The sequence below is a fragment of the Anser cygnoides genome, chromosome 3 (assembly GCF_040182565.1).
Source record: "Anser cygnoides isolate HZ-2024a breed goose chromosome 3, Taihu_goose_T2T_genome, whole genome shotgun sequence".
NCBI classification, from domain to species: Eukaryota; Metazoa; Chordata; class Aves; order Anseriformes; family Anatidae; genus Anser; species Anser cygnoides.
The window spans coordinates 18151453-18172032 of record NC_089875.1 but is presented as its reverse complement, the minus strand read 5'-3'; the positions used below and the strand labels follow the sequence as shown (position 1 = coordinate 18172032).

The window sequence follows — 20580 nt, the reverse complement described above, 5'->3', positions numbered from 1 at the left end:
GTTTAAATAACATTTTTTATTCTCTTGCAGCTTGCATCATATGCTGTCTTCATGTTTTTCTAGTTTTGATACAACCTTTTGGCATCGTATCGGATTTCCAGGCCATGATCTGTTGCTTTATAAATTGTTCTCCTACAAATTGTGACAGATACGCATCAGGAGAACATGCGTTTACTAAGCAAAGAGAAAACCTAAATCCGTGAATGCCCTAAAAAATGCTGTGGTCTGTATACTATCAGATTTGAAATACTAGGTTGTACATTATTTTTGCTCTACCTGTTGACTTGTAATACCACTGCGTGTGAATTTACAGTGATCTTTCTTTTGGTAACATCAGAGTGGCAAAAGCCTACTCCCTGCAAAAGCCAGATGAGAATATGGAAGTGTTTTAAGGCAAACCTGCACAGCTTCAACAAGGAGATAAAGAGTTCTGTTGTTCCTATGGACTACACAGTTCTCGTGGTTTTTTTGGTGGTGGTGGTTTTGTTTGCTTGTTTGTAGCTTTTTTGGGGGGACTTCCAGGACTGTAAGATATCCTTGTCTTCCTCGATCAGTACCAAATACCTACTGAATTGCTTTCAGCTTTTGCCAGCTTCTTTTTAAAAACTCCTAAATGACTTCAGAACCTCCAGCCTACGTACTTTTCTTAGCACTTTAGGGTGCAAAACACTTGTGGGAATAAAATCACCTTAGGTGTCTGATTTTTGGTGCCAGAAGTCACCCCCCAGCACAAGTACTGGCACCTGCTTCAGATTGTAAGCCCCTGGAAGGACAAGGGGCTATACTCATTTTTCTGCCTATATTCATGTGCAGCTCCCCTCTGAAGATCCTCTTTGCTTGTCAGGGGTGAGGATGCTTTCTCTGTCAATTTAATATTTTTGTATGTGAAAGAAAAGTTGGTTTTTTTTTTTTTTTATTTCTCCATTCTAAAACTGCTTTAGTTGTGAATAGCTCTGTTTTATCCCTTTACCAGACTTTAATCCCTGTTCTTCCAATCTGTGCAGGTTTTGGTTTCAGATCATCGCTTCATGGGAAGAAGGATCTGATGCCATTATTGCTTTTGACAATGTCTCCCTTAGTCTGGACTGTTATTTAACAAGTAAGTTTTCCTTTTATCTGCAAGTGGTTTGTCTTTTATTTGCTATGCAACTGAAACTTGGAGAGGGGTTGAAACTGTGGGGAGGGGATTGCATGTTGTTCTCTTCAAAAGACTCTTGAAAAAAGGCATGTTTCTGAAATACTTGTGCTAAGATGAAGGAGACTGTTCAGATTCGTATCTTATTAGAAGAACTGACTAGTGAATGGGTTCTGAGTTTGGCAGTAAATGAATAGTAAGACATATGGTGTGGGAGAGTCAGTTTCCAGCTAAGATAGTAGCATCACCTACCTGCACAGGCTGATGCAGAAGCCAGTCTGTGATTATAGAGTTCCACATGACCTGGCTTGCTGTGTGACAGTTATCAAAATGAATGACAGTTGGACTCTGGCTAGGAGAAGACAGGCAGTCTGTGATTGACACTAACTTTGCAATGACATTGGGCACAATGCTACATTTGAATTAGAACAAGGTTGTTGGTGTTTTTTTATTTGGGCTGACATGCCTTTTAGTCTGAATCAGAAACTAGGATCTCTCCTCTCTCCTACTTTCGGGAAAAATATGGATTTAGGTCCAAACTTTGTGATCAACCAGCCTTTAAAATATGGCCAGTCTATACCTCTGCTGCCAGATTCACCCCATTTAGATTTTTATTGAACAGTTGTGTCTAGCTCATAATCTCATGCATAGTGAAATGCTTAATTTGTAAATGTGTTCAATGATCTGTCACTCTATACCTCAGACCAACAACTTACTTGAGGATTGGTGCTGTGAACACAGGAAACCTCTGCCTTGGGTTGAACGGTGGAACTTAACTGTGTTCATTCATCTCCTAGGCTTGAAGCTACAACTTCTGTCATCTTTAGTAGATTGAAAACCTCTGAGCCACTTCCTCATCCAACAGCAGTCAGAAAGTTTCATCTGCTTTGTGTTTTGTTAGTTTGTGCTGTCTGGGACTGTGAGTGTTTCCGTTTATGCAGTGATACATCTTGGTTTCTGTGCATAAGTACCATGCACTTCAGTTTCAGGTTCCAGTATTCTAAAGAGATCTAAAAGTAGTCTACTTCAGAAAGAATATACATATTTTTACTGACTAAAAGAGAAACAAGCAAGTGCTAAAAAGCACTTGCTAGAGATTGTTCTGTACTTCTGTTTTGTGTCTTCATTCACTTGCTGTTTTGTCCACCACCCATTCCTGTTTATTTTTCATTTGTCACAGTTCCCATTACAGCAATGGAAAGTCAATCTGTCCTTTCCTTTTAATATTATTGTATCCTGTGTCTGCAGGCTCTAATTCTCAGCAGAGAAGCCTCCAGCTGTTAATTAACTTGAGTTTTTTATTACATGCTGACTCAGCACTGTGATAATCAATCTGTGACTTCTTGTTTTCTAGTCAGTGGAGAGAAGATACCTCGAAGTACTACCCCAGACTCAAGCAATTTGCTTACCAATAGAGGTGGCAAGAATAAGTTTGGATGGGAACAAAAGCTTCTGGGAAATCTCCAGCTCAGCACTGCCCCCATTTCTGGTCCAGCAGGTAATTGTCTGATCTGAGAAGCATTCTCAGACAGCAGAGATTTCCAACAAGTACAGATTTCAACTGAATGTGGCTAAAAGCAATATGATTCTTTTTTATTCTTTTTAACCAAAGCCTTTCCTCAGATCTTTTTCTAAATCTCTTTCAAACAAACAAAAAACTGTAGAAAACAATTACCTTTAGCTGTTAACTGTTACTTGGATTTTGATTGCAAGCTTGTGAAAGAAAAGAACCAGAGTGAGGCTCTTCTTAAAGTAAAGATTGCTTTTGAATTGTAAGACAGATTTATTTGATCTCATGATCATTTGAAAATTGGAAGGAATCAAACCGAAGTGTCCAAATTAACTGAGTCCAGCATGTGGTAACCTAAACACCCATCTGTGGTTAATATAAGCTTTGTTTGAAATAACAAAATTCAAATTTTTCCTTTTTTTTTTCAGTAATATCTTCATTCCCCATTTGAAAAAGTACAGCATGGGACTTGATTTTAAAGACATAATTTTTGTCAGAAATGGCAGTCTTGTATACTTGATTCTCGCCCTGGTTCCCCTTTCCAGCTTAGTTGTAGTGGTGTGATACAAATTGATGCAAGATTTCCTTTCCCTCCCCATCACATCACTGTCTCCCAGGCATTTATCTCTTCCCTCTCCCAGGCTTGCCCACACATTCTAATATATGTTTCAGGAGCTACACATAGCAGGAGCATTGCTATGTCAGTCTACCCCTTTTCCCTCTTCCTTGCCAGTTTTTCTTCCTGATTCAGTTCAGGTGGCCACAGCTAACCTGGGGGAGCACTCCAGACCTATCTAGAGGAGCAGGTCTGACCATGGAAATGAAGGATGACTACAAGAGAGAAGCATGCATTTGCTACAACTGCCACCCTTAGCACTGCGTGCAGCTGTTCCTCCTCACATAGGGCTATAGATGCCTGCTGATTTGAAATACCACCTCTCTTAAGTTAGAGAACAGGGGCGTGGTTGGTATATGCCTCCTTTACTTTGTGAGTAAGCCCAGGGATTTGTTCATGCTTCTTCCTTCTCTCCCATTCTTCCATCTTAGAAAGACTTTTTAAAATCTGTTCTACTCTATGTTATGCTTTACTCTCCTACCTGCAGTGTACTATTGAAATACATGAGCTCGTGTTAAGTCAGCTCTGATACCAGCAGCAGTCTGGCCAGTGCAATCAAAAGCTCAACACAGTCTTCAAAGCCTGCTTGAAAAGCTGGAGTAGCCTCAGCAGGGCAGCTGCTGGTACCTGAACCAGTGAGCTCTAGTAAAGTGAGTTGTGGTGGTGGAGGCTGATGTCTGCAGTGTAGGCCAAGAGTTGCCATCAAGTAGAGTTTGTTGATATTTTCTCTTCTGAACATCATGCAGCAAGAAAAGTGCAGGAGTGATGGATTAAATAGGGAGAGTGGATGCTGTGCTTTAGGGTTCTCTTTAATGTTTTCATAAATGATCTGGATGCAGGACTTGAATGTATACTAAGTAAATTTGCAAATGATACTAAATTAGGAGGATCTGACTCCCTCAGGGGTAGAGAGGCCTTGCAAGGAGATCTTAACAAATTAGAGGGCTGCACAGTCACCAACCACATGAAACTGAACAAGAGCAAGTGCCAGATTCTGCACCCTGGATGAGGCAATCCTGGATACATGTACAGACTGGGGGACAAGATGAGCTGGAGAGAAGCCATGAGAAGGAAAGGGATCTGGAGGTTCTGGCTGACAGCAAGTTGAATGTAAGTCAACAGCGTGCCCTGGCAGCCAAAAGGGCCAACCATCTGCTGGGGTGCTTCAAGCACGGCATTGCTAGCTGACAAAGGGAAGGGATTGTCCCACTCTACTCTGCATGGGTGCAGCCTCACCTTGAGTACTGTGTGCAGTTTTGGACCCCACAATGTAAGAAGGAGGGCAACAAGGGAGGTGAAAGGTCTAGAGGGCAAGATGTATGTGGAGTGGTTGAAATCACTTGATTTGTTCAGCTTAGAGAAGAGGAGACTGAGGGGAGACCTAATTGTGGTCTAAAGCCTCCTCATGAGGGGGAGCAGAGAGGAAGGCACTGATCTCTTCTCTCTGGTGACCAGTGATGAGACCCAGGGAACAGCACAAAATTGCGTTGGAGGTACAGGCTGAATATTAGGAAAAGGTTCTTCACTGAGAGGGTGGTCAGGCACAGGAACAGGCTCCCCAGGGAAGTGGTCACGACACCAAGCCTGTTGTAGTTGAAGAAGCATTTGGACAATGCTCTCAGACATATGGTTTGAATTTTGGGTGGTCCTGTGTGGAGCCAACAGTTGGACTCGATGATCCTTGTGGGTGCCTTCTGACTCAGGATATTCAATGATTTAGCTATCAAGATTGTGTCTAGCTCTGTTACAGGTGTAATGCATGAGCTTGCGTAGGTCACAAAAATATACTTTCCAAAAAGGCCCTTAAATTCTGTTTGCAGATCATAGGATCATACTGTCACACAATCGTACAATCATAGAATGACTTGGGTTGGAAGGGACCTTAAGGACCATCTAGGTCCAACCCCCCTCCCATGGGCAGGGATGCCACCCACTAGACCAGGTTGCCCAGGGCCTCATCCAACCTGGCTTTGAACACCTCCTGAGATGGGGCATCCACATCTTCTCCGGGCAACCTGTGCCAGTACCTCACCACCCTCCGAGTAAAGAATTTCCTCCTAATATCTAATCTAAATCTCCCCTTTTTTAGTTTAAAACCACTCCCCCTTCTCCTGTCATTATCTGACCTAGCAAAAAGTTGCTCTCCATCTGTTTTTTAAGCCCCCTTTAAGTATTGAAAAGCTACAATAATGTTCCCTCTGAGCCTTCTCTTCTCTAAGCTGAACATCCCCAGCTAGAGAGCACCTTTCTTCATAGGAGGTGCTCCAGCCCTCTGATCATCTTTATGGCCCTGCTGTGGTCCCACTCTAAAAGTTCCACATCTTTCTTATGCTGGGGGTCCCAGACGTGTCTGCAGTACTCCAAGTGGGGACTCAGAAGCCTGAAGCAGAGGATGGTTTTGATGTATTGACCTCTGGGTTACAGGTATAGCACAATTCTGTTGCACCGCTCCCCCTAGTGGATCCTTTGAAATGTCTCCTGTGATATCTGTACCTCCATTACCTGCCTAAGTGGAACCACTTTTCAAGTGATTTCAGTGTTCTTCTTAGGTAGGTCTTCTTGAGGTAGGATCCGCACACAAGTGTAGATTATGGATTTTCCATAGGAGTATCCATGCTTATGTGGTAATGTAGTTGCCCAAGCCTGCTGCAGTTTTCCATCCAGGGTACCTACTCTTTTAGTAACATAAAAGCCATTAAATACCAGTATCAGATTGGAAATTGGCCTGAACTTTGGACACAAAATTAATCTAAAATGAGCGTGTAGGTGTTAGGCCAGAAATCGTATGGCCATAGGCTTCTTTCAGAATTTTGTTGCCTCCTTTTTCTCACTAGGCCTGATATGATGGGACACATCTAGCTCTTCTATTCCCTGTTCTATCTGGAGAATGCAATTTAAAGAAATGATTGAAAAGTAGAAATAATGGGAGTCAAATTCTATGGAGGTAGAAGAAAAGGTCACTGAGGTACTTTGAGCAATAGAAATCATCTGTATTGAACTCTGGGTGAAGGTTCAAGGCAATTCCTGTGATATTGAAGCCATCTTGCCTAATTTCTGCATTTGATCCTCCATCCTGTTCAAGTGTCTGTCAAAAATTGTCTATAGCCCTTGGGGTTTGAAATCAGTCCTACAGCAGTTTTTTGCCGTTTGTGCCCTTTTGGTGCAGGCAGGGCATACATCAGCAAACTTGTGCTGCAGCTTCTTGCAATGGGAAGTCATTACGTTTCTGAGTGTCTCCACAATACCAAATCACCTTTTTCCTTTGTGTTTCTCAGTCCCTGCTCTCAGTAAACAGTGCAGATGCTTGTTTGGTCCCTGGGCTATGCATTTTACCCAGATTTAATTTTGTTACTTTCTACATTCTATAATGCATTTAAGAAACCTCAGGCTGAGTCTGTCAAGGCCGTTGCTTTCATGGCCCCATATTTACTGTTGTTTTAGTGAAATAACAGGATCAGCACCACCCTGAAGTCCCAAAGACTGCATTGACCGATATGAGCTCAGCCAAAAGTAATTACAGCTAATGTGATCTTTGGCTTGTGTGATGGATCACAGGCTGTAGTATTTCCTTCTTAAGAAATCATATTAAAACAAAGAAAATGCTGTTTCTATAGCTCAGGAGACAACAGGATAATAAAATGCCTTCCCCAGGTCTCTGAGCCTGCTCAGCCTGCACAGCAGGAAGTATGATCTGAAAGACAGGTACCACTTTATTTACCTGACAGTATATCCAAATAAGTTCCATTGCTTTCAAGGGTAAGGGGCTGGATTTGCTCCTTTGTAACTGAGAACAACCTCTTACATGCACCTGCTGGTTTTGCCCTAGAAATCCAGTTTCAGCAGAAGTGATGAACAGTCATCACCACCAGTGTCCCTGTCCTCTCTGTTCTCAGGCCCGTACCCAGTGAATTGCTTCAGCCCTACCATTGCTCACAATGGCTTGGCATTCCTCCAGGACTTGTACACAAGAGTCCAGCAAAAGGTTTGAAACATACAACGCAGCCACACCCTAAAAGATCCTGAAGTTTCCAGAGATCTATTAAACACTATTGTGTGTAACACACAGGCTGATGAACACACTACGTGAAGAATAAGACCCCAGTTATGGTCTTATTCTCTACATAGCATGATGGTGTTACTCTCTCAAGTTTCTTGATGATGACCAGTACTGACACACACACAAAAAAAAAAATCCCTGCAGGTTTTACTTTGCCCAGTCACTTGCAGTGCAAGGTGGCCATGAGATAGATGGCCACAGAGCAATGCAAAGGCTTTCCTTTTCAATTAATTTACATGTCACTCACTGGAATGCCAGCTTCTTGCTGAAATGTTGCAGGTGAAACTTGATTCTGGAAGAAGCCTGCAAAAAAGTTGCAAGAAAGCCCTCTTATGCCAGAAGATTGAAGCAACTTTAGTGTAACTAGGATTTTTGATTGAAATAGTTAGATCTGTACAAAAGGTTTTGTGGTGTTTATTTCGATGGAAACCAAGCTTACTTCAGGTTAGTTTTAATATCAGTTGGGTATTAGTTTAAGTAAAACTGAAAGCTGCTCAGACCATAGCATCTCTCTACAGGGAGTTCAACTACCAATTAAAAAGCCAATTTAAATCAAACCAATGCAATTTCCTTCTATAGACAAGGCCATAATATGGGAAATTCAGGCATAGACAGAGATCACTAGTGAGGAACTCTAGGAAAACGAATGACAATCATGGAAATTGGGAAGAGAAAAAGTAGGATTTTCAGTAAGCAAAAGGAGACAAGAAACAGAGCATTCAAGCTTTAATTAAAGCTTTCTTTTGCTTTTGAGTAGGCTGTAAATACCATGAGGATAGCCTCTTTTTTGATGTTTCAGCTTCTCATCAATCCCACTGACAACTTACTTCTATCAGGTCATACAGTACAAAAATGGTGTGTTGTAAAGCGAACAAAAATGTTAAGCTCAAATATTGTGATGTTTTGTGCCATCCAGTCTGCCATTGTGTGACCCTGCTTTCTTGCATGGAAACTGTCATCAAATCATTTTCTGGACTGGATTACAATTTTTCTTCAGCTCCAGTCTTTTCCCCACAGCACCTAGTGGCTGCACGGATTTTCTTTTCTGTCAGGGAGAGTCCTGTTACAAGTACTTACATAGCTGTTTCTCGGAAGAACTCTGAGTCACATTAGTTAATCAGATGAAGTAGCTGAAAGGAACAGCAGAGCAAGTATTAAGTAAAAGAAAATTACATTTGGTTGTTCTTTGCGTGCAATTATACTAACTGAACTGTTGGTATAATGCAATAAAGGTATCTACAGAATTGTATTTTTGTTTTAAGCATCAATTAACACAGTGAACAAACAGCTCAGTACCCTCCTCTCCAACAAAAGTAGCATTCTGAATAGTGATAGAAAATGTTTGAAGATGGATAGAGGGATTTCAGATTATGTAGTCATGAATTTCTTTATTGCAGAGTTTACACTTGCTTTCTGTAGAGGATTAAAAATAGCAGAGGTACAATACTGAGAACCAACATGGAACGGTTAAATTGGAATTACTGCTTTCCAGAGTTAATCATACAATTGAAATAAACAGGGTAGTTAACACATTTTAAACTTAAAATTGAAAGCTGCCACTACTCTTTAAAATGCAACAGTTTAAATTGTGCAGAAACTGCTATAAATCTCAGGAAAGATTTTGAAATGATTTTGCCACCTCCTCCTGATATGGCCTCTGTTATCCAACATGCATTTCTATCACCTTTTGCAACTCTGAACAGAAAAAAAATCCAAAAAGTTAGTAGCATCTCTCACTAAGCAGCCTTTAAAGAAAACTATATATATATACATGAAATATAAAAGAGAAAAAAAAATATTTTTCTTCATGCTGCTTTGTTAGTTTCTGGTTCCAGAGTGTAGCAAGAAACAAGCCGTTCTCATCGCTGTTCAAAGTCACCCCTTGTCCTGTTATACTGACCATAGATAATTTCCTCAATGGATGCCCAGACAGTGTTCCATTAATCTATACAGACAAGAAAGAAGCTCTGAGTATTTCTTTGAAATGACACTCAGGACAAATGAGGCATACATTCATCATTAGCGCAGATGCTGTTCCTGTTTAACTGAAAAATATGTCCACATCTTCCATTGCCTTCTCCATTTACAGAATGGAAAGACAGGGTAAAGGTAGTAACTCCATAAATAACTGAAAAAAACAACCTCCTCTTAGTCTAGTCATACCTGTGTAACTGTTTACAGCACTGTTAGCAAGACTCACTAATTTCTACCTAATATATAGTGTGATATTCTCATACATAGTACATCCCTTTACCATTATTGTGTAGACACATTTAACTAGTCAGAGACTGTATCTGTGAGCAAAACTTAGTTCTGCAATCGCCATCATCTTTCAAACCTACCCAGTTCTGTTAATGTCTGGCAAACTTAATCCTGGGAAAGATAGTGATCTCAGATTAGTGCTCACAGGACACCATTAAACGATAGAACCTGAAGCAGAATTTAAAGGTCTTTCTTTCCTCACAGCACTAAACATGTTTGTTACATATGCTTGCAGTATAGTTTGTCTACAGACTTCTAGCACAGACCAAGTCTGGAATTACTGGCAGTGCATAACTGAGATTGTTCATGCACTGAATCAAAGGTACATCCTACCACACGTATCACGATGCTAATGGCAGCCAAATGCTATCGAAGGTTAAGATGCATAGTATTCTGTCAGCCTGTAACTTGCCATATTGCCCACATATTGCAAGGGAGTTTGTGAATGTTTTTACACGTAGATGAAGCAAGTGTTCTGCTCGTTCGTGGCATGATGTTCACTCACAGCTGCCTTAGAGGAAGAAGTATACTGAAGTCTCTGAGGGACAATTAATGGGATTAGTTGCTTCCATAATTTTAGTAACTGGGGTTTCTGTGCCCCTGAAAGTGTTAGGCCGTATAACCCTTATTAATTTATTTATTTATTTTTAATCTGGCGGAAGTAAAGATAGCATCTTGGCCTGAAGAGAGGTTGTGGCAGTGCATTCCACACAGTGCCTACACATGGTTTACACAGTGCCTACACACGGAAAGCACCAATGCTTTCATTAGTGCATTACTCTAGAGTCCAAAGTAATTCCAGCACCTCAGTGCTTAGTTTGTGATTTTCTCAAATCACAGTAAAGCTTTGGCTTGGAACAAGTTGAAACTTGGTTCAAACCAACTTAATTTAAGAAATGCCAGTTAATACCTATAGGCCCTTGAAGTGTAGCTAAAAGGCCTGTAGCTGTTTGGTGATATGGAGTTTATATGCTGTATGTGACAGGGAAATTGTTTTCTGCGTTAGCAGTACAAATGTACTTTAGGCTTTGTGCCACTGTTTTCCCTTCGTTGTTTTTTATTATTTGCAGCAGTACTACCTTGGGCTTCAAGTTGTGTCAGAACCTCAAATAAATTAGTCATTTTAAGTCTTATGGGGTTTTGTTCTTTTTCTTTGCAGAAGCAGGGCATCGCTCCTCTTTGCTGCATCTAAATTCCAGTGCTGTTAATTGCTGAGCATTTTATGTATCTAGCCAAGCTGTGTGAAAACAAGAATTCTTGATCTGCTGAAGAAAATAAGCACCAGTGTGTGTGTATCTGTGTTAATATATCAGTAAATCTGATTTGTGAATAAAAAGTGGGAAGAAGAAATTTTTAAAAATCTATTTAAATAGACCCCAAATAGCATTTCCTACACAATGTTTTTCCTGGGACCTTAGTGGTATGGTGGGAAGACTGCCGGGGAGCTTGAGGAGGGCAGATGTGTGGGTGAACAGACAGCAGACCAAATAGTGCTTTTGTCAAGTTTATTGTGGAAGTAGGCATTCTGTCAGATGAACTGATGTATAAATTATTCACTGAAATTTAATACCCTGATCTCAGAGCAATGTTCATTTATTTTCTTCCCCACATCCCAAAAAGGAATTTCCAGTTCTGAAGCCCAGCTAGTATCTTCCAACTGCCAAAGTCAGAACATATTAGGGACCCTGCATTTGGCTGCTTGGTAGTTTTCATTATGGGAATGCCCAGCTGCTTCTGGAAATCAGCCATCTGTGACTTGCATGAAGTTGGGCAACATTCCAAAATGTGCTAGTTGTTGGGGAAGATTTAGACTGGGGAATCCTGCTTTTTTTGCTGTCAGGTGTGTGTGAAGTGCCAGCAGTGTTACCTTGTCACACGCTGCAGAACAAAGAAGAGGCATGCCATGCAGCATGCAGCAGATCGCGGTTGGGCATCAGTGTTTCTCACCTAGCTGCTTAAGGAGTTTCACTTCAGGGCTGCTTCTTTAGTCTTTGGAGATTAAAATAATGCTGCAAATTGAATTACTGTAAACTGCTGTGTCAGGCAGCAACCCATGTAAATGCTGTCTTTGAGCTCATGAGATGTGCTGCAGTCATTTCTAGAATCAGGGAAAACCAGGACTTTACAGGGGATGAATGAATGTCTATTCTTACCTTAAAAAAAGAAATGGTGGGTTATCTAAGGTAGGGATTACTTTGAGTCTGTTTTAATACTAGGTTAGTGGTTTAAGACCTTTGGCTACTGTTGTATCTGCAGATTGAGGATTGGTTTTGTGAAACTTAAGAGAGAAGAGGGAGGAAAGTGTGAGGATTTAGTCTGTATCCAAAACAGTAACTGAGACCTATCTGTCCTGATCATGTTGAAATGAGGGGCAACATCTTCTCGTGCCATATTCTGTCCCATTAAATTCAGCAACAAAACTGCTATGTGTTGGAATAGCTTTTGGTATAAAAATATGGAAGGGAATATAAATGGGAGGAAGACTACTGTCTGCAAGTCAGTGCAGCAGTGACAAATGAGGAGCTCATGCAACACCTGTCTGTTGTCTTTTACTGAAATCCTTGCTCTTTGAAATCAGCTTCCTATGGACTTCACTTGGGCCAGACTTCCTCCTGCCATGTTTTATGAGAATGTCACTGCCCAGCTCTACTGCTTCTGGAACATGAATTCATCCCTTCCCGTCCACCATCTACCTGAACTGAGCAATTAAGTATGTTTGCTAGCACTGACTAAGGCAGCTGCAGAACAAGGGAGGCTTTAGATATAACCTTGCTTATACCACTGTGCAAACACAACAGGACCACTTTTGAAATCTAAGGTAGTACCTTCTGTACTCAGTCATCTCCGGGTTCCTTATGTCATGTCATGCATGCATAATATATCTGTGGCTTTTGATTCTTTAGACCTATCATACTCTGCTTTAAAAGTCAGGTTCTAAGAGCTTAGATGCACATTCACTAATCTTAAATTTATTTGGTCTTACCCTGATACTGCCTCTGCACTGGAAGTAAGCATCCTTTAGTCTGCTGAAGAACTGGAAAGTACCAACGCTTCTCAGTTCAAAGTCTGGAGACATAATGTTTACAGCATGAGGGCACTTTTCTTCTATTCTGACAGGACATTGGGCTGTTTAACGAAACAAAGGGTCATTAAATACAGTTTTGGAATAAGACACAGTTTATTGATCCCCTGTACCTGGAACCCAGTGAGAGTCAACAGCTGCCAGTTTCAGGTACAGCCATGCTCTGTGTTGCACGTGTGATAGTCTAGAGGTAATTCTTCCAGGTGAGCAGACACTTAAGGAATAAGGTTTATTTAACTGGAGTAAATCATAAATGCAAAGCTTAACTATAGCAGCAGTGTGCACAAGCTATGGTCTGTGCTAGGTTTTATCACTTTCAGTTTTCCATTTTGATTCTCTCAAGTTTTGGATGTATTGTACCCTTGAAGGTCATCTGCTTCTACCCTTGGGAGTATTTTTGATGCTTCACCAGAGACATCCAAATGGCTTCTTATTGTTCCAAGTGAAGACATTTACCTGTCTGCATTACTAAACATATGTTTCAGTGCAGATGGCTTAGCCCACTGGGATGCTACAGTGTTAAATCACTGTGATAGCTGACAGAATGAGTCTCATCTTCCATTTCGTGTGAAATTTTGCTTTGGTTTTCTTTGTTTTTTGTTTTTGCCAGAAAAATAATAAACGTATGTAACTTCTGGTATAAGACTGTAAGTTTTTCAGGATGTGAGCTACTGAAGCATTTTACATTGGAACCTTTAGAACTACTTTCCTTTTTAGGTGCTTTTCCCTCATACCTGTTGTTCACGTTTTTGGGGGGAAGGAGTGAAGGATGCATTTGTCTCAGAGGAGGAAAGGGGAATTCTTCCTTTTGCTGTCTACTAATTTTAAGACTTTATACAGCCACCCATTGCTGAAGAATTTGAGAAATAGTAAAATAAGTGTGTAAGTATTCGTATAAAACAAGCAACAGTAGCGAAGTCCCTAGAAGGTCCTTACAGGAGGGTGTGGAGGAGGGATGATGTAGATTCTGCAATAAGACAGAAGAGCTTATTCTCTCAGCAGTACTTTGATTAGGAAGCTTTCCTAAAGTAGTTTTGCATTGCTTCTGAAACAGCCAAGACTCTGTTATGAAGGGTTTTCAGAAGTACCAGCCACTTTATTTCTTACAGTCCTGCCAAATTGTTTGATCCATTTCGTGCACTGAACTTTTTAATAAGAATGAATTTAGCCCATCTTAAGGATTAGTTTGTGAAAACTTGTGCATGGCTAAACTAATGTATTGCCTTTATTTCTGGCAGGTAAGCTACTCCAGCAACAATAATGGTAGAACTGCTTGCCTCTCTTGTCCAAAAATATTTTGACCATCATTTCTAGACCAGATCTGCTTAGACAATAGCTCCAAATGCCAAGAAGCAGATCCAGCTAATCTTCTCATTGTCTGAGCTAGATAGTACCGAAGGAGTCTGCATATGTTGTTTTGCATTAGAGGAAGTTGGGGGGAAAATTACTACCCTTTAATGATATCAAAAAGAGGACTGGCTGACCTGACACCATTTGTAGAAATATCTTTTTTTAGATGTGTCTTTTGTCTTTAATGGCAGTTTATTCTACTAACATGTTCTATGTCAGTAGGATGAATTCCAATAACGGAGTTCATTGGGTACTGTGTATTAGCTTGTTAACAAGTATGGATGAGCGATCACATTTAAAGAGCACCAAAAATGCTTAGTCTACTTATTTTCCATCTATATGTTAGCTTTGATTACCTAGGAAATATTTCCTGATCTACTAGCAAACATACTAGGGTGGGTTTTATAAGAGCATTGTGGTCTTGTAACTGTGCTGGCCCTAATAGTGAATCTTTTGGAAAAGGCATGACATTTCAGCATCATGTGCTCAAATTAAAAATTCAGATTGGTGAGGCACAAATCAGCAAAGCCTTGCTCTAAAAACATATTTGCATGGGGCTAGTGTTGTGTTAAAGGGTAAGGAAGTTTGGCAGGACCTAAACCCCCTTGAATTCCAGCTTGTCCTCAAATATCAGAGGGGCTGGGGGCAGCTTGTCTTAGATTCTGACTGATGCCCAATTTGGCACTGTAAGTCCAGTCACATTCAATATATTAAATTATCATGATCACGGCGGATGCACAAATAACACAATAGTGCAGCACTTTGGGTGCATTTGCAGTAGTTATATTGAATTATCACGATCACAGATGCACAAATAGCGCAACACACTATCAGTCTAGTACATGACTGGCATAGTTTATTGAAGCAAAAGTAGTACAGGTTCTTTTGGGTTGCTGGTGATAAATACTCTGTCTGCAAAGCATGTGCAAATACCAAGAATGTGACAAATACAACCAACTACACATGTGCTAACTTATGAAACAACTCTAAAGTAAATGTTAGGTTTCCCAGGGAAGCACTCAGTATAACTGGGAGTTTGAATCTCACCCAATAGGTGTCCCTACTGGGGGGGAAGAAAGATTCAGCCTGTCGACTTATCCCAGAAGTCAGCAATGTCATTCCAACTTGAAAAAAGTAGAAAAAGTAACTTAGAAAAAAAATAGAAAAAGTAAAGCCATGCTCAAGGTTGTAGTAATTTTGAGGAGCTGTTGCTGAAAAGCTGTCAAATACCAAACTGCACAGTGTTATGAGTCATTTGAAAGAGTTCTGTGAATGAATATTTGTTCTGGCTAGAACCTCAGGGACCAGGTTCTTCTCTTGATCCAGCAACAACAGAAAGTGAATAAAGAGCAGAACAGCTACTTTGGTTTTGGGTGTTCAGAGCATGCTTGTCCTCATTTCAGATCACTGGCTATTCACAACATGTGGTGCCAGTGGACCCTATGGCCCCACACAGAGCCAATGCAATAACGCCTACAGGAACTCCAACCTCAGTGTGGTCGTAGGAGCTGAAGGGATTCTCCAAGGCATTCAGATCTGGAGAGTACCAGCAACCAACACGTACAGGTAAGAAAACCATCTCTTATTCTCATACTGTGTCTTTGCACTGAAACTTTCCCATGCTGTGGATACATGCTAGGCATATATGATGTTATATTCAGAAATTTAGTCAGCTATACATGGGTTTTACTTCTCCCTGATTCTATGATTTCCAGCCTTTCCAGTTTCAGATTTGTTGACTACTAGATGCAACTTTTTGATGAAAAAGGCAAGGGAAGGCAAAGCAAGGCAAGAAAAGGCAAGGCAAGGCAAAGCAGGGCAAGGCAAGGCAAGGCAAGGAAGGAGAAACGAGAAAAGAAAAAGCTTGCGTCAAGCTCTGCTCAGCACCCTGACTGTTTTGAATCTAGGTATAGTAAGTTGAACCTGTAAGCCTAGATCACCACTGTAGAATTGATTTTGGAAGCCAGACACCTAAATTTTAGGCTTTGTTACTGAGGGTGATAATGCTTAAATCCCTCTGTGGAGTCATCCTTAAAGGGAGATGATCAGATACAACTCAATACGACTTAATCTGATTTTTACCTCTTTTTTTCTTCTTTGCTTTTGCTGGGAAACAACAAAAACAACAAATGTACAGATGTACCACTACATCTGAATGGTAACATCAAGCCATTATATGCACCAATTTATTAGCAGAACTGTCACTTTGAATCAATGACTATCTAGTGTATTTTTAATGCAACATTCCCTATTGAAATCAATGATGGTGCCATGGATTTCAAAGCAGAAAATTCCAGTGAAGGCTTTGGACAAATTTCAGTTAAAACTTACTGGCTACTTCTGATTTTTTTTCTCTTTATTGAAAAAGAACTTTAATATTCGGAGTAGATATCAGTCTCTAACAGAAGTCTACTGCAAAGCAGTTTTGAGAAAATGGTTAGGCGAGGCTACCCTCAAGGTCTACCTGAGTGCCTATTACCACAAGGATTGATGGTAATGAAAAAAGCATTAATGATATTTTACTCAGCTATCAAAAATGAGTTGCCTGAGGTGAATGAAATTTTTCAGGACCAGCATTCAGTAAATAGAGATATAAAGTATAGCCCAAAAGAGAAGAGGCAATAAACTTACAACATTGTCATTTCTTTAATAACTCAGGTTGAGAAATTGCCAAAATTTTATTGTAAAAATAGGCTGATTTTTGCTACACAATATGAACCACAGGTAAAATGAGGCTCCTGCTGGAAGAACCTGTCTAATTTAAGTCCTATAAAAGACCTAACAGACTTTTAAAGTCTGTATAGATAATAAATGGCTAATGTCATTAACTGAGTGACATTCTTTTCTGCACCTCTTAAGGCTATAGTAGATAATTCACAGCCTGGAGAAAGGAGGCAGCAATTACAGGCCTTAGGCCCATTAACTTGAGATCTTCCTGATTCTGAGCTGCTGAAGGGGCAGGAAAGACCCCAGTATAGCCTTAGGAAAATGTCAAGTTGCAATATGAGTTCTAGGTTTTCCAGAGTCTGGACCCACCGCCTGTATTCAGCTCCTCTCTGCAGGCCTGCTGTAGTGTGGATCCTATAAGTCAGTCCGATAGCCATCTCCAATATACCTGACCCAGAGATAAAATCCTACAGCTGGCTGTTGGGCTATTAAGAAACCTATTATGGTACATCGGTATATTTTACACTATGTAATTTAGAGCAGTGAGTTACATTCCTGGTAATTTAATAAGAAGAATATAAATCATGTGAAGACAAAACAAAATATGCTTTATTATTATTAATATTCAAAGATGGAAAGCTCCACTTTTCACAAAACTCTGCTAACACAAGCTAACCACACCCAGAAATCCCACCATCTGTGATGGCCTGGGTATACTGCCACATGTTGTAGGCTGCTTCATTTGAAGGTTAGAGTACTACATGCTCTCTTGCTGATGCAGACATAATCAGCTGGTTCGATCCCATGGGACTGCACTTTGTATAATAATTAGGCAATATAAAAGAATGTTTATCTTTACAGATTTCCTTCTAAGCATTCAGAAGGTCTTGTCATCCCACATCTAGGTGTAAGATCAAGTATGAGAGAAGTAAGCTGTAATGAATTACATGTTACTATCCATTATACAGATTCCTTCTGTTTTTAAAGCAAGAGTCTTTGGTTCATTTTGCTGTGTGACCCATTTGATGTCACTTCCACCATTCTCTATCATATGGTCCCTTCTTGTAAAGTAAAGCAAGAACCTAGGACTGTGGAATGCAATATGCTGTTCTCGTTTGGCCAACCTAGACACTGCATTTTTTATATTCTCAAAACTATCTCCAGTGTGGAGATAGAGGTGGATTTACTACTTAGAGGTGGATTTTTTTTTTTTTCTCCAGCACTGGTTTGCACTGTCAGTGCCCTATGCACATTCTGCTCCTTACTGAAGACACCATGTTTTTTTTCGGTTCCAACATGTGTCATAGGAAAAGAAAAGGAGGGAGACACTGTAAGATATTGTGTTTTGCTGACATATGCTCAGGGTGGTCTGAATCTTTCTTCAGTGACAATATGGTTAAATGGGTCCCTCCCATTTAAAAAAAAAAAAAAAAAGTTGTGTCTAAGGAAAGGGATCCTGCTATAACATGAAGTCAAGATAACCCATCTGTTTAAATAGTGACACGCATTTTAAATATGGAATGGCTGTCACCCAAATCTACCATTTGTTGTCTGCAGCCTTTGAATGAGGCAAAAATGGGTTCTCTCAAATTTCCTGACATCGTTGCTTATATACAAAATCTGTTCATACACAGAAAAATACGCCCTCTAATCGCAGCTGATTAGCCTTGCCAGCTTGCTGTGCCTGATAGTGCACCTCATTAGCCATTATGAAATGCTACAGCAAATCAGCTCAGTCTTCAGGTTCATACAGCATCTGTTCAGGGGAGCTCAGTACTGTGTCCATTGCTTTTTCTGCTGGATCCAGTGCAACCTAACTGAGGAATGATTGCTTTGGTTATTGAGAGTGGCATGAACATAATCATGTCACATTGCACAGATCTAATGTGCTTTATGAGGCACTTGTTGCTCCATGTTTGCTTCGACATTAGAATTACTCCATGCTGGCTGCCTCAAAGTGGTATCACAAGGTGAGTTCCTCGTGCTGATCTTTAAGGCAAGGAGATAGCTAAAAGTGAGCTGGTTGTCCCCTGAGGGAGCTGCCTGCCTGACTTTGTTAGGGTTCTCATGCACATTGAGCCCTGCTGGCTTGTTCTTTTTATAGACTGCCTGCAGGACTGTGCTGGGCAAAGACTCACCATGTGCTAGAGAAGAGAAAGAGTTAAAGAGAGCAGCACCTTTAGTGTAATGGGTAGGAAGCCAAGGGAAAATTTTGTATTCTTAGCCCCGCAGTCACTGTTTACACAATCCCGGTTGAATTTTGCTCTCATGGAAATAGCTATTTAGAGTTACTAAATTCAGTGGAGAATCACCTGCTGAAATAAAATCTGAATTGAACTTGCTTTGCCACCACTCACTTGCTAGTGAAGTCAAGCAACTTGGTGTTTTGTTGCAGCAGAGATGTGTGCTTTATGATGATGTGTATAAAGTGCTTTGAAGGCCTGTGAATAGAAAGTGCTTCAAATATGTAAAACACTTATGTACTTAGAAAGGGAGAGAGAGGAGCTGAGCAATACAGTACTACAGTCAAATCTTTGGATACATCAACAACAGTAAGAACCTCTGAATCTTGGCTGCTTGAAATAAAAGTCCCAGTGCCTTAATTGAGACTGCAACAGCCTCTGTATGTAATCTAGCCACTCCTGGCCAGAGATAGTGTGATGTTCATGGGGACTGTGAGTTAAGCCAGGGAGCTTTTGCCTTCCTTGTTTACTGCAGTTAGTGTGACCATCTACTCTTCTACATTCTGGTCCTGGAAACTGCAGAACTGTTTCCCATCTGGTCGACAGTATCAGGACCAGTTATGGTCTGCTTTCTCAAGTCTCTCTGTCAATTTTGCACATAATGTTCCTTTTAGCCGTATGCATTGTACTCGTAGGTTCTCCTACTTCTGTTCTTTCTAGTGCTTGCTGCAAACCTGTCAATAGTATGCCTTCTGAGAAACAAGATGTTTTTCATATCCTAAAGTTTGAAACTACAGGGACTTGCTCAGTGTGTCCTCAACAAGTGTTTGCCAAAGAATCAGTGTGAAAGAAGCTGTTTTGTAGCTACCCAAGTTCACAAACATATAAAGCAGAAGACCTCAGTCTTCAGGCTTTGGGTTTAGATGTTTTTAGAGTGCTGTGTCTTTGGGGCAAGGCCCTGTGACACTATGCACATTTCAGGAGTGCAAAGAACTCAGTGCCCACTAGTAGTTAATATTATCTTCCATTTGTCTGGGACAACTCAGGTTCCACATTCCTGTGTTTGTTTTTTGTTTGTTTGTTTGTTTGTTTTCCTGCAGCATCTCAGGCTATGGAGCAGCTGGTGGGAAAGGAGGGAAGAACACTATGGTGAGGTCCCATGGCGTGTCTGTACTGGGAATTTTTGACCTCCAGAAGGATGATACTTTGTATATCTTGGTGGGACAGCAAGGAGAAGATGCTTGTCCTAGTGTAAGTGACTGTCCTTTCTGTTTTGCCTTAATACCTTCTACAGATCTGTGGAGTTTTATCTGTTTGCAGAGAAAATCATTGTCCTTAGGGGATTTAACGTTATGTGTTTCAAGGGATAGCTACAGTTTTACTAGGAGGTCTTGAATGTCAAAAGCTGAAGTACCATGTCACTATGCTCACTTCCTCTTCAACATTCAGGGCCCACTGATAATACACTTCTGATCAGGCATCTGAGTGATCTGCATATCTCAGAGCATCTGTGGGGGGGTTTGGAGAGAAAAGACAACCCTGCCTTCCTACCCTCTGACTTCACAGGGCTTTCTCTTTGTTCTGCTGTTGAATCCAGCCCTGCCATTGTCATAATACTCTGCAACTGGAGATGCCAACCTGACAGTGGCCTTTTACTTATTCTCTGTATGGGAACGGGAAAGATAAATGAATTACTGCTGAGTCAGTCCTGATCTTTG

The 20580-nt window shown here is 40.7% G+C and overlaps 1 protein-coding gene across 8 annotated transcripts in view; it reads left to right on the top strand.

Annotated features, from left to right (window-relative positions):
- ALK (ALK receptor tyrosine kinase) overlaps positions 1–20580 on the top strand; it is a 305041-nt gene that overhangs the window by 254646 nt on the left and 29815 nt on the right. For all 8 annotated transcript variants that reach the window (XR_010830090.1, XR_010830091.1, XR_010830089.1 and 5 more), the window contains 4 exons: positions 1005–1099; positions 2490–2633; positions 15416–15578; positions 19963–20113. Coding sequence is in view for 5 of the 8 variants with exons in the window: in XM_066993583.1 (XP_066849684.1) it covers positions 1005–1099; positions 2490–2633; positions 15416–15578; positions 19963–20113 (553 nt within the window). In the remaining 3 variants the exon portion in view is untranslated. The remainder of the gene's footprint in view (positions 1–1004; positions 1100–2489; positions 2634–15415; positions 15579–19962; positions 20114–20580) is intronic.